Source organism: Ranitomeya variabilis, chromosome 3, assembly GCF_051348905.1.
Source record: "Ranitomeya variabilis isolate aRanVar5 chromosome 3, aRanVar5.hap1, whole genome shotgun sequence".
In the NCBI taxonomy this organism is placed as follows: domain Eukaryota; kingdom Metazoa; phylum Chordata; class Amphibia; order Anura; family Dendrobatidae; genus Ranitomeya; species Ranitomeya variabilis.
In genome coordinates this window covers 226,717,638-226,739,830 of record NC_135234.1, presented here as the reverse complement: position 1 = coordinate 226,739,830, position 22,193 = coordinate 226,717,638, and the positions used below count along the sequence as shown (strand labels likewise).

The 22,193-nt window shown below is 45.6% G+C and overlaps 1 protein-coding gene across 1 annotated transcript; it reads right to left on the bottom strand.

Annotated features, from left to right (window-relative positions):
• Nucleotides 1–13,217: 13,217 nt before the first annotated feature.
• On the bottom strand, nt 13,218–14,174 carry LOC143817656 (olfactory receptor class A-like protein 1). The gene has a single exon (XM_077299149.1). It carries the CDS (start codon nt 14,172–14,174, stop codon nt 13,218–13,220), a length of 957 nt encoding a protein of 318 aa, XP_077155264.1.
• Between the last annotated feature and the right edge of the window lie 8,019 nt (nt 14,175–22,193).

The following is a 22,193-nucleotide window of genomic DNA, read 5'->3' as shown; positions in this document are numbered from 1 at the left end:
GGACCTAAGGAGTCCCAAAATCTTGCTTTGTAACATCATTTATTTTATTTTTGTTAGCCAATAAGAGGTATCATAACTACAAGATTTATTTTTTTTTCGCACTGAGAGCATTAAATTTCCACCTCCAGTGTCACTGCCTAAATTTCTTTATCCTGGACAGTGTAAGCTCTTATGCCCAGAGGGACTCTTTTTCGCCTGTAAAATGAAAGTTCTTATGATCAGAGGAGAACTCTCTCTCCCGTAGAGTGTAAGGTCTTATGTTCAGCAGGATCCTCTCTTTCTAATCTACGAAGTTCTCTCTCCTCTTTGTGAGCTATTACAAATTGAATATTTTAGGAAATTTGGCAAAGTTGAGAAATTTGAATTTCAAAATATTTGCTAACTTCTATGTTTTACTTTTTCCAGCAGTACATTACTGTGGTTTTATGCAGCATTTTTAGACAATGTTTCAACTTCCTGTCAGTACTTTTTATGAGTTAATTTTTCACTGAGAGAAATTCATGTGCTTTAACCCTAAATTTGAAAATTATTACAGTAAAACAATACATGTACCACATTTTGCGGATTATAAAACGCACCTACATTTTAGAGTAGGAAAATTGAAAAAATAAAAATTGCAGCAAAAAATTTGGTCATGAGGCACGGTGATGAGCGGATCTGCTACTAACACTGTTCTAGGAATAGTGTCCCGCAATTTTGTACCAATCTCCCCCAACCTGGTGTATATTTGACCCATTCTTGTCCCATCCTGTTATATTTGGCCCTCATCCTGGTATATATGGCTCCCATTCTGGTATATACAGTGGAGAAAAAAAGTATTTAGTTAAGGTACCTTCACACGAAACGACATTATAACGATATCGCTAGCAATCCGTGACGTTGCAGCGTCCTCGCTAGCGATATCGTTTCGTTTGACACGCAGCAGCGATCAGGATCCTGCTGTGATGTCGCTGGTCGCTGAATAAAGTCCAGAACTTTATTTGGTCGTCCGATCGCTGTGTATCGTTGTGTTTGAAAGCAAAAGCAACGATACCAGCGATATTTTACACTGGTAACCAGGGTAAACATCGGGTTACTAAGCGCAGGGCCGCGCTTAGTTACCCGATGTTTACCCTGGTTACTAGCGTAAAATGTAAAAAAAACAAACAGCACATACTCACATTGCGTCCCCTGCAGTCTGCTTCCTCCTCTGACTCAGCGCCGCAAAGTGAAAGTGAAAGCAGCACAGCGGTGACGTCACCGCTCTGCTCTCACTGTACGGCGCTCAGTCAGTCAGGAAGTGGACGCAGGGGGACGTGAATGTAAGTATGTGCTGTTTGTTTTTTTTAGATTTTACGCTGGTAACCAGGGTAAACATCGGGTTACTAAGCGCGGCCCTGCGCTTAGTTACCCGATGTTTACCCTGGTTACCAGGGGACCTCGGCATAGTTGATCGCTGGAGAGCAGTCTGTGTGACAGCTCTCCAGCGACCAAACAGCGACGCTGCAGCGATCGACATCGTTGTCGCTATCGCTGCAGCGTCGCTTCGTGTGAAGGTACCTTTAGTGACCAATTGTGCAAGTTCTCCCACTTAAAAAGATGAGAGAGGCCTGTAATTGACATCATAGGTAGACCACAGCCATGAGAGTAAAAATGAGAAAACAAATCCAGAAAATCACTTTGTCTGATTTGGCAAGATTTATTTTGCAAATTATCATGTAAAATAAGTATTTGATCACCTAAATTATGCAAGATTTCTGGCTCTCACAGACCTGTAACTTCTTCTTTAAGAGGCTCATCTGTCCTCCACTCATTACCTGTAGTAATGGCACCTGTTTGAACTTGTTATCAGTATAAAAGACACCTGTCCACAACCTCAAGCAGTCACACTCCAAACTCCACTATGGTGAAGACCAAAGAACTGTCAAAGGACACCAGAAACAAAACTGTAGCCCTGCACCAGGCTGGGAAGACTGAATCTGCAATAGGAGAGCAGCTTGGTGGGATGAAATCAACTGTGGGAGCAATAATAAGAAAATGGAAGACATACAAGACCTGATAATCTCCCTCCATCTGGTGCTCCACACAAGATCTCACCCAAAATGATCACAAGAACAGTGAGAAAAAATCCCAGAACAAAACCACAGGGACTGGGACCACCGTAGGAAAGGCTACCATCAGTAACACACTACGCCCACCAGGGATTCAGATCCTGCAGTGCTAGATGTGTCCCCCTGCTTAAGCCCAGTACATGTCCAGGCCCCTCTGAAGTTTGCCAGAGAGAATTTGGATTATCCAGAAGAGTATTGGGAGAATGTCATATGGTCTGATGAAACCATCTGTCATTGCCAACAAAGGATATATAACAAAATATTGAAATGAACTTTTGTCATTGACCAAATACATATTTTCCACCATATTTTGCAAAATAAATCTTGCTAAATCAGGCAAGGTGATTTTCTGGATTTGTTTACTCATTTTGACTCTCATAATTGTGGCCTACCTATGATGTCAATTACAGGCCTCTCATCTTTTTAAGTGGGAGAACTTGCACAATTGGTCGCTGACTAAATTCTTTTTCCCCACTGTATGATCCCCATATTATTTTCATGGATAAATATAGGGATAGTTCTGTAAAAAGTTACCGTAGCTCCCGAGTGTAATTATAGCACTGATTTTATTATTTGTTCCAACTGACCAGTGTCTATATAGCTGAATGAAAGTCAGAAGTGGAAATAATAATTACACTACTTGCTAGTGCTAAAACAAACACATTGCTATACAAAAGCAGTACTACCAACAAGATGTTATCTTCATCTGCTGCTTCCTGTGCACAAGGCTGTAAGCTACAATATGTGCTGTGGCCATATAGAGGCTACACAGGATTTAGTTAAAGAGGCTAAATTAAGCTAACTGTCCCTCATTAGTCTATCCCTATCTGGCACATTGGGAGTATTAAAGAAAATTAATATTCACTGCTCCCCATGCCCAATGTCCCTCTCACCGCTCAGTGCCAGCTTCAGTGCAGAGCGGTGGGGGGATAATGGGCATGGGGAGCATTGCATTTCCTTTCATAACGGGCACACGCGTTAGCCCAATGCTCCTGCCTCCTGTGTCACTGCTTCTGCTCCCTGTGATCCATTCCTCTACTACAGCCACCCTCCACAACTACAGGCAGGTACATCCTGACAGTAAGACTCATCCCCCACTTTCCTCCAAATTTTTGGGGAAAAAGGGAGGTAATTGTGTCTTTTTTGCAAGAACTGTAAATTGGAGCCTGTTACATGCCACATTGATATTATGGGCAAGTTGTTAAATTATCTTTTGTCTAACATGTTAACCCTGCAAGTGCTTAACATTTCTGATATATGTCATATTTTTCCGGGGTTGGCTAAGTTTGCAAACAAAATTTGGAAACAATTGATGATAACTTATTCTTATGTCCAAAATGCATACTAAACCCAAAAGGGCCATGGTCAATGGATATGGTAGGGCAATAGAAAAAACCCGATATCAAGGATGAGAATGTGTTAGCCACTAGAAGCAGCACCTCTGGCACTCCTGGTGGCATACGTTCTAGCAGTAGTAGTACCAAACGCAAGTTACTTTTGACCTCCTTTGCATCTTGCAAGCATACTAGTAGGGCATAATGATGCAGCAGAAGCAGAGGCCATAATGGAGTAGGCATCCCATTACTCAATATCAATCACAACAGGATGGTGCCTCTATCAGTGACACCATAAGCTGGAGACAGTGTTTGCTAAGTCCACCTTCTCTACCCTGATAATACCTAATGGTGTACATAGTTGAATTTACAATCCATCAATGACAACTGTTTCTATTATGCCCCAAAGTTCCCTAATCCACAGCACCCTGGAGGATAAGTAACATGCTACACCAGGAAAACTTATTCCTGTTGATACTTTGGAAAACATGAACAGTCATGTCTTGGAACACCTGTTTTCAGAAGACATGGGTGCTAGAAGAGATGGACAACACAATTCTAATGCAAATCTGTGATGCAGGCTAGGAAAGCCGAGGTGGTAATAGCGCTCTGAGCTAGGGCAAATATCAAAGTGAAAATCATGCAATGGACCAAGGCGCTCTGGCCATATCCCACATCAAGGCATCTTATTCAGGAATGAAGAGAATGATGATGATTATGATGTCTGTGGTGTCTGGTGTAAATGACAGAAAAAAAAAATTGTTTGTGTGTGGATAAGACCTGTATGACAAAGAAGTCAGGTTCCCTACTGTATGACACAAGGAACAGAAGAATTTTTTGTGGCCTGTGGATCAGGCCTCTATATCACACTAGATGCTGTAAACTATTTGAAAGTCAGGTCCCCTACTGTATGACACTAGGATCAGAAGAATTTTTTGTGGCCTATGCATCAGGCCTCTATAACACACTGGATGCTACAAACTATTTGAAAGCCAGGTCATCTACTGTATGACACTAGAAACAGAATAATTTTTTTTTGGCCTATGGATCAGGCCTTTATAACACACTAGATGCTACAAACTATTTGAAAGTCAGGTCCCCTACTGTATGACACTAGGATCAGAAGAATTTTTTGTGGCCTATGGATCAGGCCTATATAACACACTGGATGCTACAAACTATTTGAAAGCCAGGTCATCTACTGTATGACACTAGAAACAGAATAATTTTTTGTGGCCTTTGGATCAGGCCTCTATAACACACTAGATGCTACAAACTATAAGAAAGTCTGGTCCCCTGCTGTATGGCAGTAGGAACAGAAGAATTTTTTGTGGCCTATGTATCAGGCCTCTACAGCTTAATTTCAACCCAACAAAATGAGAAAGTGTGATAAGGCGGGTTTCTAACTTTTTACAACTGAAAAATTATAATTTTTTTTAATGTGCCTTAGGTCTGCAGACAGATTCATATCACCGCCACAAAATGACAACATGAGATAAAGCAGGCTGTTTCACATTTAGCTAGTGAAAAATATTTAGAATGCTATAGTCGTGCATGGAACACAATAGAAGCAGTGACAAAAACACTTGTAGGACATGTGCCCTGCTGGCTTTGTCTGTGGACCTCAGTAATGACCAAAAAAAAATGCTGGAAACTAAATTTAACAGCCACACTGGACACTAGAAGCTACACTATCTGACTGATATACAACTGCCTAACTAACTAGCTAAAATCTTGCTGCTAACAGTCAGGAGCAGCCTCGCTGCACTGTTACAGTGTCAAAATGATGCTAACACAAGATGTCTGCTATTTATTTGGAGAGGGACATGTGATTTCAGCAGCCAATGACACAAGCTGTTGTGTCAGGACACTGTGGATGGTTCCTGCACCCTGATTGGCTAGCTGCAATGTGCACACATAAAGTTAGAAAAAAGAAAACAGACTGTTTAAAGGAATGCCTGTTATGATCCGGTGGTAGGATCACAAAACTGACCTGACATGTTAACCAGAATATTAGGACAAGTTCTGGGGATGTGGAAGCTATACTGACCGCAATCCTGATCCTATCCACACACACTAAAGGCAGCCGTGGAGCGTTACCTAAAAACCTAGACGCCTCTTCACAGCCTGAGAAACTAGCTACCCCTAGAGAGAAAGCAAAGACCTCACTTGCCTCAGAGAAATAACCCCAAAGTTTTAGACAGCCTCCCACAAATAATAACGGTGAGTTAAGGGGAAAATACAAACGTAGAAATGAAACAGATTTAGCAAATGAGGCCCGCTAACACTAGATAGACAGAAGATAGCTAGGAATCTGTGCGGTCAGTACAAAAACTATCAAAAACTAACCACGCAGAGAATACAAGAACCCCCACACTGACTCACGATGTGAGGGGCGCACTCTGCACCCCAGAACTAACCAGCAAGCGAAAAATCACATAAAAGCAAGCTGGACTGAACTCATCACTCATCATATACTGAGAAACGTTTTCAAGGAAATAATGAGCAAAATGAACAAGCAAGACTTAGCTTCTCCAGTAGGAGACAGGTCACAAGGGAGGTCCAGGAGAGATCAGAATCAGGACTGAATACAACGACAGCAGGCAAAAAGTGAAGGTCCAGGTGAGTTAAATAGGAACAGCATAGCAGGAAATGAAGCAGCTGAGCCCAGCCACAGACCAGCCATATCGCTAAAGGCCACCAGAGGTAGCCCAAGAACAAACTCACACAGTACCACTCATGACCACAGGAGGGAGCCCGAGAACGGAATTCACAACAAATGCCACGCCTCTGAGCTCTGAAAACCCCCTCCCCTCATCAAACACCAAGCGCTCATGGTACACCACCATTATTGTTGCTAAAGTGTGAAAATACTTTTGTGGCAACGCAAATATTTTTCTGCACTTTTACCGAATGTTACCGCTTTTTCCGATTTTATAAAATATTGCTCGCGTTTCCAATCACGAATCCGAATGTGCCATATTCGTGCCAAATTTATGTTTGCTGATTGCTTTCTTAACAAATTCGCTCATCAGTAATGTGGACATCCGAACAATGAGCTCTCTTCAAATGTGTTAAATGCCGTCTGTATTACGTAACACTGTATTACGTAACAGGTATCCCCATCCTGCTGCATCCATGAAAGCCGACTCTATCAAATATTAAATTAATTAACTCATACATTAAACTCTGTAAAATCAAGAAGCCAGAATTTTTTTTATCATCACCATTCCTCCATAAAAATATAAAAATACAATAAAAAAGAACCAAAATGTCATATATATCCCAAAATGGTATCAATCAAAATGTCAACAACTACTCAAAAAAAAAATCCTCACACAGTTTTATCGACAGAAAAATTTAAAGTAGTACAGGTTTTGGACAATGTCGACACAAACAAAAAATAATTTTTCAAACTATTTACTTTTTTCCCAACACTTATATAAAGAAAATCAATACAAGTTTGGTATTACTGTAATTGTACTGACCTGAAAAATCAACCCAAAAGAAAAAAAAATCCAAATATACATGTAAAATAGCATTACTTTTCACCATTGTATGCCGTTGATTTTTTTTCTGATTTTTTAGTACACTTTATGGTTAAGATAATGGTGTCTTTAAAAACTACAACTTGTCCTGCAAAAAAACAAGCTTTTATATGGCTATGTCGCTGGAAAATAAAAGTTATAGCAATTGAAAATTGAGGATAAAAAGTTGAAGTGAATCTGTCACCAAGTTTTCGTGACCCCATCTAAGACCAGCATGATGTGGGGACATGAGCACTAATCCCAGTGATGTGTAACTTAATAGTCTGTGTGTTATAATTTTTATAAAATGTCAGGTTTATCTGCTGCAGATCTACCAGTTCTCTGAATGCTAAGTTATATATAACACTGACTATGCCACTGATTTCCAGCTTTCTATGTATGCTGTGCATTGGCAGGAAGCTGACAGGAAGTGACTGGGTTTTGACGGTGTTATACAGAGCTCATGAATATGGAGGACTACATAGCAGCAGGTTTATAAAGGTACCGTCACATTAAGCGACGCTGCAGCAATAGCGACAACGATGCCGATCGCTGCAGCGTCGCTGTTTGGTCGCTGGAGAGCTGTCACACAGACCGCTCTCCAGCGACCAACGATGCCGAGGTCCCCAGGTAACCAGGGTACACATCGGGTTGCTAATCGCAGGGCCGCGCTTAGTAACCCGATGTTTACCCTGGTTACCATCGTAAAAGTAAAAAAAACAAACAGTACATACTCACCTGCGCGTCCCCCGGCGTCCGCTTCCCTGCACTGTGTGAGCGCCGGCCCTAACAGCAGAGCGGTGATGTCACCGCTGTGCTTTTACTTTCACTTTAGGGCCGGCGCTCAGTCAGAGCAGGAAGCGGATGGCAGGGGACGCGCAGGTGAGTATGTACTGTTTGTTTTTTTTACTTTTACGCTGGTAACCAGGGTAAACATCGGGTTACTAAGCGCGGCCCTGCGCTTAGTAACCCGATATTTACCCTGGTTACCAGCGTAAAACATCGCTGGTATTGTTGCTTTTGGTGTCAAACCTGACGATAAACGCCGGTCTGACGACCAAATAAAGTTCTGAACTTTATTCAACGACCAGCGATATCACAGCAGGATCCTGATCGCTGCTGCGTGTCAAACTAAACGATATCGCTAGCCAGGACGCTGCAACGTCACGGATCGCTAGCGATATCATTTAGTGTGAAGGTACCTTTAGTCTTCTGGCTCATTCACACTGGCGCATAATACTGAGGAGTGCAATGCGAGAAAACATCACATTGCACTCTGACCATTGTTATTCAATGAGGCAGTGCTCATCTGTGTATTTTTTCTTAGGACTAATCGGCATCAGGAAAAAATTGCAGCATGCTGTGACTGACTGCGTATTTTGGCTGAAACTCGCCAATGCAAGTCAAGGGTGCGAGAAAAAAATCGGATTGCACATGGACCATTTGTATGCTTCCTGCTTTTTACGCACACATATCAAATGGACCACCAAGTTTCATTAGCCAAGTACAGTGAATTCATTGTCAGAGCTCTCAGAATAGATAAATTACAGATAGTCATGGGCGAGCATGCTCGGCACTGCTCGATTGAACATTTGGGTGCAAGGGTATATTCGCTACTCAGCTGAGTATCGCATGGTGCTCAAGGGCATGTTTGAATCGCTGCCACACATGTTTCACTGCTATTTTTTAGCCACTGAAAATGTGGGGCTTGCCCGCCATACACAGTAATGCTTTAGCCATATTAGCTACTGGCATTGATGTGATTGTCCTGTTGCATTGTGTTGTTGGGTCTGTATAAAACTCGGTGACGCGATGCTCGGCACACTCTCCTCCCTCCCACTTTCTGGCACCTGAGAAGATGTTTACTATCACTGGCTCGATGCTAAGAGGTGGGAGTGAGGAGCAGCTAATATTCATTTCAAATTTACATTTGATTAACTGGGCAGTGCATGAAGCTCCCTTCTAGGGTGCTGAGAGAAGAAATAAATAAAAAGAAAGCACAATGTGTGATTCCCCCCTCATTTTTAATAATTAGCTAAGGTAAAGGAGACAGCTAGGGGCTGGTACTCTTAGGCTGGCAAGGGCTAGATAACCATGGACCTTCCCAGCCTATTAAAATCAGCTTACAGCTGTTTGCCTTGCCTTTGCTGGTTAAAAAGACAGTGAGTGTGGTAGCAATGGGGGTAATGGGTTGAATGCAATGGGTGTGCATGTGTCCGCATTTGTGGCCCTTAAAAATTAAACTGCATACAGACACAAGAAACGGACATGTGAAGGGTGCCTTACGCATAGTTTTATTGTTTTCTCCATTTCTGTTTCTCCTCTAATCCCCCATGCTTATACATTTTCTATTTTAAGGACTTTCTTTATATTTGTAATAGTTTACTTACCATTCTGATACATTAATCCATGCATGTACCGCATGCTCCATTTCTTTTTCATGTTACCAGCTTCTACCCTTTTGCTTTGGCAGTTTACAACACCTGTGTGTCCAAAGAAGCCTGAGGTGGCGATATTACACTTTTGAACCATCTCTCATTGTTCTCAGGGTCTTTGATAAAATTGTTTGCTAATGCAGGCCATTGATCCTGAACCTGTTTGCTCCCTCTGGATATCATAGACAGTTCTACAGTTCCATACACTTCCTGGGTGCACCCACAAAACCCTCTGCAGAGTGGGAGCAAGGAGAGGATTGTACTTAACCTGACCTGGTCTTCTATAGTTGCACTATTGCACCATGCACTCAATATCACAAAATCACACTCCCCAACATACTGACCCTAGCGAACGTCAAGTATAGTTTCTAATGTCCTCTCTGTGATCCAAAATCTGTTGTCTTCTGACCAAATAAATACTCTTTCATTAATAATTTCTATTATCAAATAGGTATAATAAAATGTAGGTCACCGCGCTGCCTACCTCAGAGAAGGCTAAGTTTATGGTGCCCCCAAAAAAGAATAGAGACTTACTTGGACGTATTAGATGCCGGGAATAAGTCTGTGGGAGCAGGTCTTGAACGAGGTGGAGCTAGAAGAGAGTGGCTGCTCCTCCGTGCATGGGTAAGGATGGATCCGGTCAGCGGCGTGGGATGGCAGGGCTGCGGGGAGCGTCCTCCCTGGTTGGCGCCTAGCCACCACGCGCGCCGAAGAGGTGAACAGGCGGCGTCTCAGACAGAGAACGCCGCTACGCTGCAGCGGGGGATAGGGGGGCGTGGTCTGGGTGACGTCACCCGTCGCTGCGGGAAATGAGCAAGAGACGGGTGCCGAGCAGGGCCTCAGTTGCCTACGCGTTTCGAAGGTCTCCGGACCTTCTTCGTCAGGGCTAGAGGTCCCGGCAGTCTCTTGCTAAGTATATAAAGAAAAAGCCCCACCCACTATTAATTGAAGAAAAGGGGGAAATGTATATGTGTCTAAAATTGCTTCCATGTGAGTGTATGTGGAAGCCGGAGGGAGAAGAAAATAGAAAATTGTAGAGGAGCTAATTCTACATACTCCACACAGAGTGGTTGGAAAATGGCTTGCACAAATTCATTAAGTCAAATATAAGTACATTTGCCTGGCAATGTGTTATTGTTAAAAATATACTTTTTATTAAATTACATTTAAAAAAGGGAATATGTATAAAAGGAATATGTGTAAAATCAATTTTATTCACGCTAGCTAAAAATGCAGATATCTCTGCATACCTATACATGTATACCAATAAAAATAAAATTAAAATAAATAGGGGGTTATTAAAATTAATACATGAATCATTACCTATTTAAAAGCGAAAAGCTCTAATTCATGGTTAAGACCCCTAGGGGCCATACTATCCAGCAAGAAAATCCACCTGGATTCGGTACGTGACATTAGTTTGATGTAGTCACCTCCCCTCCAGTTCTTATGAACTAACTGGATGCCGCAAAATATTAACCCCTTTGTAGATCTACCATGATGCTCCCTGAAGTGCCTTGAAAGAGGATGACCGACAAAGCCTTTTTCTATGTTATTGAAATGTTCTTTAAGTCGGTCCCTCAATTTACGCTTGGTGCGGCCTACATATATTTTGCCGCAGGGACATAAAATCAGGTAAATGACTCCCGACGTCCAGCATGATATATAGTCCTTAATTAAAAACTCCTGGGTGCCACTCGAGTTAAAAAATTGTAATTGTTTTGTCTTTTTGAAACTTGTACGTATACAACAGGAGCAGGTGCCACAAGGTACGAAACCTGGACTCTGTGAGGGTATACTCTTAATAGGGCCCCTGTTGGTTGTTGGGGCTATGATGTTACCTATTGTTCGTGATTTTCTAAAAACAAATTTAGGGTGTTTCGGTAGCAGTTCCCCTATCACCTTATCCGACTGCAGAATTGACCAGTGTTTGTGAATTATTTTCGTAAAATATTTGTGGAATATTATGGAATTGGGTAATGATGGGTAGCTGGTAAATTTGTCTAGAAATGTCCGTTGGGCTAGGTTCATCCCTCATGGTTTTTTGGATTAGGGTATCTCTTGATGTTTCAGATATTTCTTGGTGGCCAACCAAGAAATATCTGAAACATCAAGAGATACCCTAATCCCATGCACGGAGGAGCAGCCACTCTCTTCTAGCTCCACCTCGTTCAAGACCTGCTCCCACAGACTTATTCCCGGCATCTAATACGTCCAAGTAAGTCTCTATTCTTTTTTGGGGGCACCATAAACTTAGCCTTCTCTGAGGTAGGCAGCGCGGTGACCTACATTTTATTATACCTAATTGTTTCCTTTTACATGACAGGCTTAGCACAGTAGCTGTCAGGCACCAGCAGCTCCGTTTATCCTCACATCCATCACCCTTTGGAGCGCCGGTGTATTTTATTATATCTATTATCAAATAGTTTTACAGAATCTAAACACGCAATTGTTCATAGGTACTTGATACAAAACATCAAGCAACAAAATATGCATTGTCCATGCAAAAAAAAAATAGCTAGGGCTGTTTCCAGAATGGCAACAAAATTCACTGCAGGCTATATGAAAGTGTCAATTTATTCTTAATACTCAAAGTATTTCTAGTCCTAAGGCCCAACTTATACCCTCAATGCTTTTATGATTGCCATAATACAATTCAGTATAATGAATTACTTAGGCAGCAAAGAACACTACATGACTCAAATCAGTCACAGAGAACTGCAGAGGACCTTTTTCAGACATTAGATAGGAGTGGGTATTCAACATTACAAATTATCCCATGTGGAGACCATATGCCAATTCTCAAGAAAATCAGGATAATTTGGAGTTGTGTTCCCAACTTATACTTGTAATACCTCTAGCTTCACGTTGATGTCCTCGGAAATCCAGATAGCTTTTAACATAAATGCACATAGACCTATATGATCAGAAGACATAAAAAGCAAATGGAATATGCAAGGAGCGCATGTGTTAGATCCCCGAGCACTGAAATTCTCCTATCCCACAGCTGCATCAATAGAAAGGAAAAAAGAAAACTTAAAATGATACCATATGGTCTTTGTTTCCCCTGTCTTCTGAAGTCTCCAACATGATCAGTCAAGCGAGTCAGCTGAGGATCTCAGTGGGACCTCCAAACACAGTCGGAGTAGCCTTATTTGTAGTACAGCAGTCTCTTCCTTATATTGGGGAGCAGGTGCAACCACAGAGAACAACACTCACACACACAGAGAAGTCAGCTATAAATAGAAAGGGTTCTGCAAACTTTATTGAGTTGTGCATGCTTCAGCATCAAAGACGTCACGTAACTAAATTCATACCATGCAAATGCAAAGAAGAAACGTTAAATACTGAAACTACTATTTTAGCTATCAGACAAAAGCATGGCTCCAGACATAATTCAATTATTTGTTGCATAAAAACATATTTTGCATGTAAATATAGCCTTTATATAGAAAAATTCTCAAAAAATGATATTCTTTGAATTATACCAAGAAAAATTACAGTTTGGGTGACATGTCAAAAAAGCTATGCATTTAAACGCTTAATAAAAGGTAACATGACTTAATTAGATAAAAGAGTACAAAATGAAGTATAAGGTCTTAAAAATGGCAACCACTCTAATAAGACTTTTGCAGCCAATCAGAATGGCAGCCATCACTGTTTGTGTCACATGACTGCCAGAGGACACAGCTTTGAAATCAGATGCAATTCTGCAGAGTGAAGTTGTTAATAAGAGGTTGGTCAGTCATAACCCTTTTCCTTTGTAAAATTGCAATAATCATAAGAACAGAATGTAGGCTGTCTTGTAGTGAATATTTGCTTACACATCATTTAATTATTCCTTTCCACAATATTTTGTTTCTTCCATGATAGCAAATTTCTCATCTGAAAATATTTGCTACACTGCTTGAGTTTAGGATTGCTATAGATAATTACAATAGGACTCAAGGCTGAATAGGAGCAAGAAAAAATTATCCTGGCTTCGCTCATGTTGGTTGTCACATTGGTCAATGTCAAAGTGTAGATCCACGTGACATTTTCAAGTCCAAAAAGTACTACATACATAATAACCAATATGATGACAGCTCTGGAAGCTTTGTATTCTGCAGTCCTTCCTTGGCCTCTGTCTGAGCTGCGAATCCCTTTGATTGATCTTCCATGAAGAATTAATCGGTACACAATGTAACTGCTTGCTATTGACATCAACCCTAGAAACAAAAAATCTCTAAATGCAAATATTGCTCCATTAGTAATATAGTTATAATAAGTCTGAAATTCTACATCACAATAAATTAAGTGTAGTGAGTAAATAGAGGTTGTAGCATTGAAGCTAGACTGTGCATTCTTAATAGCAGAGTAATGTATAACTAGATTGCAGCACGAAATAATTATAATAATTGTCAGAACATTGAGTGTCATTTTCTGCTTGAAATATATCCAGTGTTTGGCTGATGGGGCGATAAGGATACATTGATGGCAGCTGAGGAGGCTGGTGATGCAGATAGACATGGCCCTGCTCACTCGGTATGTATATAGGAAAATCTGGCATCTTGTGTCGTCCATTAGGTTTTTTATGCCTAAAGCATGAAGGAACTGGGGGATGATCCGTGATATTACTATAAGGAAATTCATGAAAACCAACGTCATAAGAATTGTGTTTGTTGGTAAAAGTTTCTTCTCGTTTATTCTAATGAAGGTAAACTTTATGAATATAAAGAGATTTGCCGGAATTCCAATCACTATCATCATGAAAAAGCCAAAGGCCTTAAGGACAAGGTAAATTTCCATCATCTGTAATTTAAAAAAAGGCATGTTTAACATTGCTAACAAACGTTGTTTCTATGGTTATTTTTTGTAAATACACTCATTATTCTAATGAGTAAATGGTTCTTTTTGTCTTTTCACGTTTACATAATCATTTTTTATTTACTTACCTAATTAATTACTCACTACAGGGTAATTTCCCATTGCTGTTGCAGCACCCCAGAGTCCTGGTTGTTGCAGTGCTGTGGCTCCGCCACTACGGGGAGCTATGGTGCGTCTGATTGCACTAGGGAGTTTCTCTGATCAGGTACACTCACACCACACTTCACACTCCGGCCACCAGGGGGGGTGGTCCTATCTAGTAGGCCACTCCTCACAACTCTGGTAAAACTGGGGGTTGGACAGGAAGACAGGGAGAAGTAGCTGGGAAGAGCTAGTGAGAGGACCTGTCAGGGATGGGATCCTGGCAGACTCCTCAGAGCAGAACTAACCAGTAAACAACGGGAATACAGAAAAGGAGAAATACCAGAAGGGGTCTTGCTGTTAGACCGAGGCAACATCCTTCTGAGGCGCAAACAGTCGGTGGCCGGAACGCCGAGCAAGTAAGAGACTTTAAGTACATTGCAAACCACGGCAGGGCAGCTAACTACAGGTTGGCTGTCTCACTTAACACCTAAGCAGACAACGGAGGCAGCTGTGGGAGAGGGGCGACTCTAGGGTCCCGGAAGAACTCCAGGCCTACCCCGTCATACGGGTGCGTCCTACCATATCAACTGGAGGACGGAGAAGGAACAGTAGAGACAGAAAGAAACAGTTGTGAGGACTATCCCGGGAGCTCAGCAGGGAAGAACTACAACACACAGTGCTAGAAGGTAGATACTGATTCCCACCTGTAAAGAGAGCTCCTGATGTGTCGTTGGACCGGCCGGTCTCTGAAAACCCAGTTAACAGCGCTCTGGACTGAGGTCTCCCACATCTTCAGTAAAGAGGTAAAGAGACTGCAACCTGGTGTCCTCGTTATTTACCGCGACCTGCACCCCACAACTGCACCGCTATACCACCGTTAACAGCACCTATTTGCAACGGACGTCCCCCACTGACAGACAGGGCCACGGACCGGGTCTAGCCACCGTGACAACCCCAGGACTGAGACCCCAGAGGCCCGGCTCCGGGTACCCCTCGGCCCTGCGGCGGTGTGGGGGCGCTCCAAATCTTGGCGTCACGAACAGGATCTACTTAAGCCTGAAGAATCAGGTCATGTGTGCCTAGAGACTGTGATTTGTCGTGCTTGAACTGTACTTTATTGAGAGAACTGTGTGCTACTGCTTGCCGCGGAAAGTTACCGCCAAAATTCGCCATTGCCGCGCGCGGAGGGAGGAGCCTTAGCTACGTGGGCGGGATCGGCCAAAAGAAGCGCGGAACGGAAAGCGCGGTGAGACGCCAATCCCGGAAGAGGAACTCCGACCTCCAGCAGGTTAGTGGGAGGAAGGGACGGCCATGTCCGAGTCGGGAGGAGAGGAGGTGGCGGTCGCAGCCGCGGACGCAGGGGCAGCTCCGGTCCCCGCAGCGGGCGAAGCCGCGGCCCTAATACCGCCACTGGCTGCCGCAGAGCCCGCTGCCCCCATCAGCCAGTCGGACACCGCCGCTAACGCAAAAGCCATAATGCCCTTCTCCATGCCCTACCTGCCCGGAGCGACCTGGCTCCCACGATACTCTGGGGAGGCGCATACATTCACTGACTTTAAAGAAGGGCTCTGCAGCCTACTCGAGTTCTATCCCCTAACCGAGCCTCAGAAGGTCCATATGATAACCGGTCAACTCTTTGGGGCGGCTCTGAGAGAAGTGAAATCCTGGCCCGCTGAGGATAAAGGAACTGCACAACAGATTTTTGCCAAGCTTAAAGCCACCTTTGATACTCGCACTGCCACAGAGATTAAACTGACTTTCTATGGATGCAAACAGAGGTCGCAGGATAGCTTACGGGACTATGCCCTTAATCTCCAGGAAGCGATGCGGGCCATTAAGCAGAGTGACCCCGGCAGCATGCAGGATGAGGATAAAATCCTGAAGGAGCGGTTCATCGAGGGGCTCCTGTGCAGTCACCAGCGGGGCCAATTGCACTTCCTGGCCATGCAAAATCCAGACTTGACTTTTGCGCAGTTTAAAGATAAAGCTATCCAGGCATTGCAGGAGCGACAGCCCAGCCGCGCAGTGCCACCCAGGTGCCCCGCTCTCACCTACCACCAGGAGGTGGCATCGGATACCCCAGTTGCCGCGGAGGCCGACGCCCAGAGCTTCGAGGACGACTCCCCTGCAGGACTCCGTCTCCAGATGCAAGAGCTAACCAAGAGCGTTGCTGCCCTGGCCCGGACGGTGCAGTCCCTACAGGAGGCCCCCAAAGAGAAGATCCAGTTGGCTTCCAGCCCGGAGGATGTCCCTTGGATGCGACGGAGGAGCACTCCGCCGACCAGGAGCCGGCCCGACGATCGCTTCCACCAGGATGGACGACCCATCTGCCGCCGCTGTCATCAGGTGGGCCATCTTGCAAGGTACTGTCCTTTAAACGAGCAACCCCTGGGGCAAAGGGCCAACCCCCAGGAGTAGGACGGTCAGGCCCGCAGCATTGGAGAACCAAGTATTTTGGAGGACGACCAGTTCTCCCTGTAGTGATTGATGGAATCCCCTTGAATGCTTTGCTGGACACCGGTTCTCAGGTGACGACTATACCTTACGTGCTCTACAAACGGTATTGGGAGGACGCTGATATTACTCGTGGCCCTGACAATGATTTCACCATAATCGCCAGTAATGGTCAGCCGTTGCCACAAGTGGGGTATAAGGAGGTCACCATCAAAGTGGGGCGGGTGGAATTGAAAGCCCAAGGGATTGTGATTGTAGATATTGATCGTCGAGAATGTAATCCCATGATGACTCTTGGTACTAATGTTATAGAAAATTGTCTTGCAGAAGTGATTGTTTTGTTGCAACAGGTGGCAGAAAACGCTGGCCACAGTGAGCAACGTGCCCTGCAGAAGGAAATCAGAGCTCTGATGCAGAGACAGCAGGTAGAGCTGACTGGTGGTGAGATTGGTCGTGTCACTGTAAGTGATTCAAACCCCATCGCGATACCTCCCAAGAGTGAAATGTTAATATGGTGTCGAGCAGCCATAGGCCTCAGGGGTAAGGACTACCAGGCCTTGGTGGAACCTGTATATTCAGACAATAGGCCTACTGTTCTGACAGCCCGGGGGGTGGTTGACGTCCGACAGGGGAGAGTGCCCGTACGTGTCCTCAATTGTGGGGAGGAAGAGGTCCACCTAACCAAGTATACCACGCTCGCCAAATTGTTCACTGTCAATAATAGTGTAATACAGACACCTGAACCCTTGGCCCCGTCAAACGTGGCGGAGAACAAAGGTTCTGCAGAGCACTCGAAAGACTGGTGTCGGGAACTGCATGTGGGCACTGACTCCACCCCGTCTCATCAAATACAGGGGGCTTACAGGGTGGTACACGAGTACGAGCAGGTATTCAGCAAACACCCCTCAGATTTTGGGCAGGTGAAAGGGATCCAACATCACATCCCCACGGGAGATCATCGACCCATAAAAGAGAGATATCGCCCTGTACCCCCAGCTCATTACCAGTGTGCCAAGGACATGTTGCGGGAAATGAAGGAGGCTGGGGTGGTGAGAGACAGCTGTAGCCCCTGGGCAGCTCCGTTAGTCCTCGTTAAAAAGAAAGATGGTACAATGAGGATGTGTGTTGATTACAGGCAGTTGAATCGCATTACACATAAGGACGCATACCCACTGCCCAGGATAGAGGAATCTCTGGCTGCTTTAAAATCTGCTAACTACTTCTCTACCTTAGATCTCACCAGTTGGTACTGGCAGGTTCCTGTAGCGGAGGCGGACAAGGAAAAGACGGCCTTCACGACACCAATGGGTCTCTGCGAGTTCAACTACATGCCCTTCGGACTGTGCAATGCTCCAGGAACGTTCCAGAGGATGATGGAGTGCTGCCTAGGACACATGAACTTTGAAACTGTGCTGCTGTATTTGGATGATGTCATAGTCTTCTCTAAGACCTACGAAGACCATCTGAAGCACCTGGCCGAGGTGTTCGAAGCCCTGTCCAAATTCGGCTTAAAGGTGAAACCGTCCAAGTGTCATCTGCTCAAACCTAAAGTGCAGTACCTGGGCCATGTGGTGAGCGCTGAAGGAGTGGCCACAGACCCCGACAAGGTCACAGTGATCAAGGACTGGCCAAAGCCTAGTGACCTCCACGAAGTCCGGCAGTTCCTCGGGTTGGTAGGTTACTATCGGAGATTCATTAAGGATTTCACCAAGAAGGCCGCACCCTTGCAAAATCTGCTGGTGGGCCAACCAAAGAAGACCAAGGGGAGGAAAACCCCCTTTGATTGGAACGAAGAGCTGGAGGAATCCTTCACCTGTTTGAAGTCGGCACTGACGGGAGAAGAGATACTGGCTTACCCCGAATACGATCAACCGTTTGTGCTGTACACAGATGCCAGTAATGTGGGATTAGGAGCCGTGCTGTCCCAGGTTCAGAACGGCAAAGAAAGGGTGATCGCTTACGCCAGCAGGAAACTCCGTCCCACGGAAAGGAACCCTGACAACTATAGTTCCTTTAAGCTGGAATTCCTGGCCCTCGTCTGGGCAGTGACAGAGAGGTTTAAGCACTACCTGGCCTCCGCGAAATTCACCGTCTTCACGGACAACAATCCGCTAACGCATCTGGGTACTGCCAAACTCGGGGCTTTGGAACAGCGGTGGATGGCCCGGCTGTCCAACTATGATTTCACCATCAAATATCGGGCAGGACACCAGAATGCCAATGCCGATGCTCTGTCCCGAATGCCCAATCTACCAGAAGTGGGAGAAGACCCGGAGGCACTTGAAGAGGTGGAGCTGCCTGCCTTCCATCGCCCCAAAGCCACTCAGAACTCTCACCATGTGAAGAACAGGCACAAGAACCAACCGGATGCCACGCTGAATCCCCTGCCCCACCACGGATGGGCAGAAACCCAGGATAGTGACCCCGCGGTCCGTCAGGTGAAGGAACTCTTGACGCAGGCTGGGTTGCACCCTGGCCCAGATGATCCACAAGAAACTCAACAGCTGTGGAAGGGGAGAAGCAAACTGTTTATCCATGATGGCAAGTTGTGCAGGAGGAGCATCGACCCACGTACTCATGAATTGGTGTGGCAGATAGTGGTGCCAAGGCGAGATGCGCCCATGGTTCTGGGAGCCTACCATGATGGAGCCGGACACTTCGGATGGAGGAAGCTGGAGAAGCTGCTCCGAGGGAGGTTCTATTGGATTGGCATGAAGAGAACCATTGAGAAGTGGTGTCGAGAGTGTGGTCCGTGTAGTCTGCGAAGGAAGGACCGTGACAGTCAACGGGCTCCCCTGCGGCCTATCATCACCAAACGGCCGCTCGAACTGGTCGCGCTGGATCATGTGAAGCTGACGCCTAGCCGGTCGGGCTATATCTACGCCCTTACCATCGTGGACCACTACTCCAGGTTTTTGGTGGTTGTGCCTGTCAAGGATCTAACAGCTAGGACTGCCGCCAGGGCCTTCCAGCAGCACTTTTGTAGACCCCATGGCTACCCAGAGAAAGTACTGACCGATCAGGGGCCTGCATTCGAAGCGGAAGTGTTCCAAGAATTCTGCCAGTTGTACGGGTGTAAGAAGATCAGAACTACACCGTACCACCCCCAAACCAACGGGATGTGCGAGAAGATGAACCAGGTAGTAATCGATTTATTGAAGACCTTGCCTGTGGAGGAACGGAACCTGTGGCCGACAAAGTTGCCTGACTTGGTGGATATGTACAACCACATCCCAGTAAGTTCCACCAACTGTACTCCAGCGTACCTGATGCGAGGAAGGTCTAGTCGGTTACCCGTTGATCTGGACATGGGGGTCCTAGTACCCGAAGATACCTCGCCGGAGGCAGATTGGGATACAGAAAGGCAGCGAAGATACCGCGAAGTACAGGAGTGTGTGGAGAGAAGTCTCGCCCAGGCTAGGCAGAAACAAGAAAGGGACTACAATCAACACGCTCCTGCGATTCCCCTGTCACCTGGTGAGCAAGTGCTTAAACGAAAGAGGAGGTTACACAAGCTTGATGACCAATGGGAAGCGGAACCGTATACCATCTTGCCATCCGACTTCGACAACACTAAGGTCTGTCTCATCAGCAAGGACAGAGGGGAGACCTCGACAGCGGTATCCAGGGATCACCTTAAGGTCTGCCCCGATAAGTTGAAAGAGAGGGGCACGGCCCCAGAAATCTCTCCGCCGGTGGAAAAGGAGAAGATGTTCCATACTGTCCTTGGTGACTTTCCCCAGTCCTGGACTCAGATAAATCAGGCCATCGCGGTACCTGTTCTAACGTTTCCACAGCCGGACCCACCAGAAACAATGGTGGTACCAGATCATCCGGTCCCGCAACCTCAACAAGCCTTGCCTGAAGAAGCCATGCCAACCGTTGAACCGGCAAATCCTCCCTCTGCTATCAGTGAGCCTGCCGTACCCACTGTTGATAGCAGCAGCTCTGAGAGCCCCAACCTGCCAGTGCTACCCAGACTCACTAGAAGTGTAGTTAGAAAACAGCGCACTACACCAGCGGTAGCAAGCATAGCGGGCCCTGTTAGACCAATAGCAACCCCTGCGCTGCGAAGGTCCACACGCAGCACTCAAAATCAAACTCCCCTCCGCTACAAAACTTGGAGGGATTGATAGGGCTGCTATGTAATTGAAAATGTTTGTATGCATATCCTTTTGTTACAGGTTTTTAAATGGACACTAGAGTAATGGACGGTGAATTGCTCAAAAACTTCCACAAGGGGGGCCCCTTTGTTTACCCGGGGTCCCCGCTGTTTCAACCACTGAACTGAGAGTCATAAACTGTGCATGACCAAACTTTCGCAACGTTCAAGAATCCTCACCTCCCATAAAGGGAAGCTCTGTTATGTTCAATTGTTATGCTATTTCAAAAATTTGTGTGTTTTCTGTTAACATGTATTATTGTTCTTGTTTTCCCAGTCCCGGAGTACTGGATTTAACCGGGGGGGAGTGCAGCACCCCAGAGTCCTGGTTGTTGCAGTGCTGTGGCTCCGCCACTACGGGGAGCTATGGTGCGTCTGATTGCACTAGGGAGTTTCTCTGATCAGGTACACTCACACCACACTTCACACTCCGGCCACCAGGGGGGGTGGTCTTATCTAGTAGGCCACTCCTCACAACTCTGGTAAAACTGGGGGTTGGACAGGAAGACAGGGAGAAGTAGCTGGGAAGAGCTAGTGAGAGGACCTGTCAGGGATGGGATCCTGGCAGACTCCTCAGAGCAGAACTAACCAGTAAACAACGGGAATACAGAAAAGGAGAAATACCAGAAGGGGTCTTGCTGTTAGACCGAGGCAACATCCTTCTGAGGCGCAAACAGTCGGTGGCCGGAACGCCGAGCAAGTAAGAGACTTTAAGTACATTGCAAACCACGGCAGGGCAGCTAACTACAGGTTGGCTGTCTCACTTAACACCTAAGCAGACAACGGAGGCAGCTGTGGGAGAGGGGCGACTCTAGGGTCCCGGAAGAACTCCAGGCCTACCCCGTCATACGGGTGCGTCCTACCATATCAACTGGAGGACGGAGAAGGAACAGTAGAGACAGAAAGAAACAGTTGTGAGGACTATCCCGGGAGCTCAGCAGGGAAGAACTACAACACACAGTGCTAGAAGGTAGATACTGATTCCCACCTGTAAAGAGAGCTCCTGATGTGTCGTTGGACCGGCCGGTCTCTGAAAACCCAGTTAACAGCGCTCTGGACTGAGGTCTCCCACATCTTCAGTAAAGAGGTAAAGAGACTGCAACCTGGTGTCCTCGTTATTTACCGCGACCTGCACCCCACAACTGCACCGCTATACCACCGTTAACAGCACCTATTTGCAACGGACGTCCCCCACTGACAGACAGGGCCACGGACCGGGTCTAGCCACCGTGACAACCCCA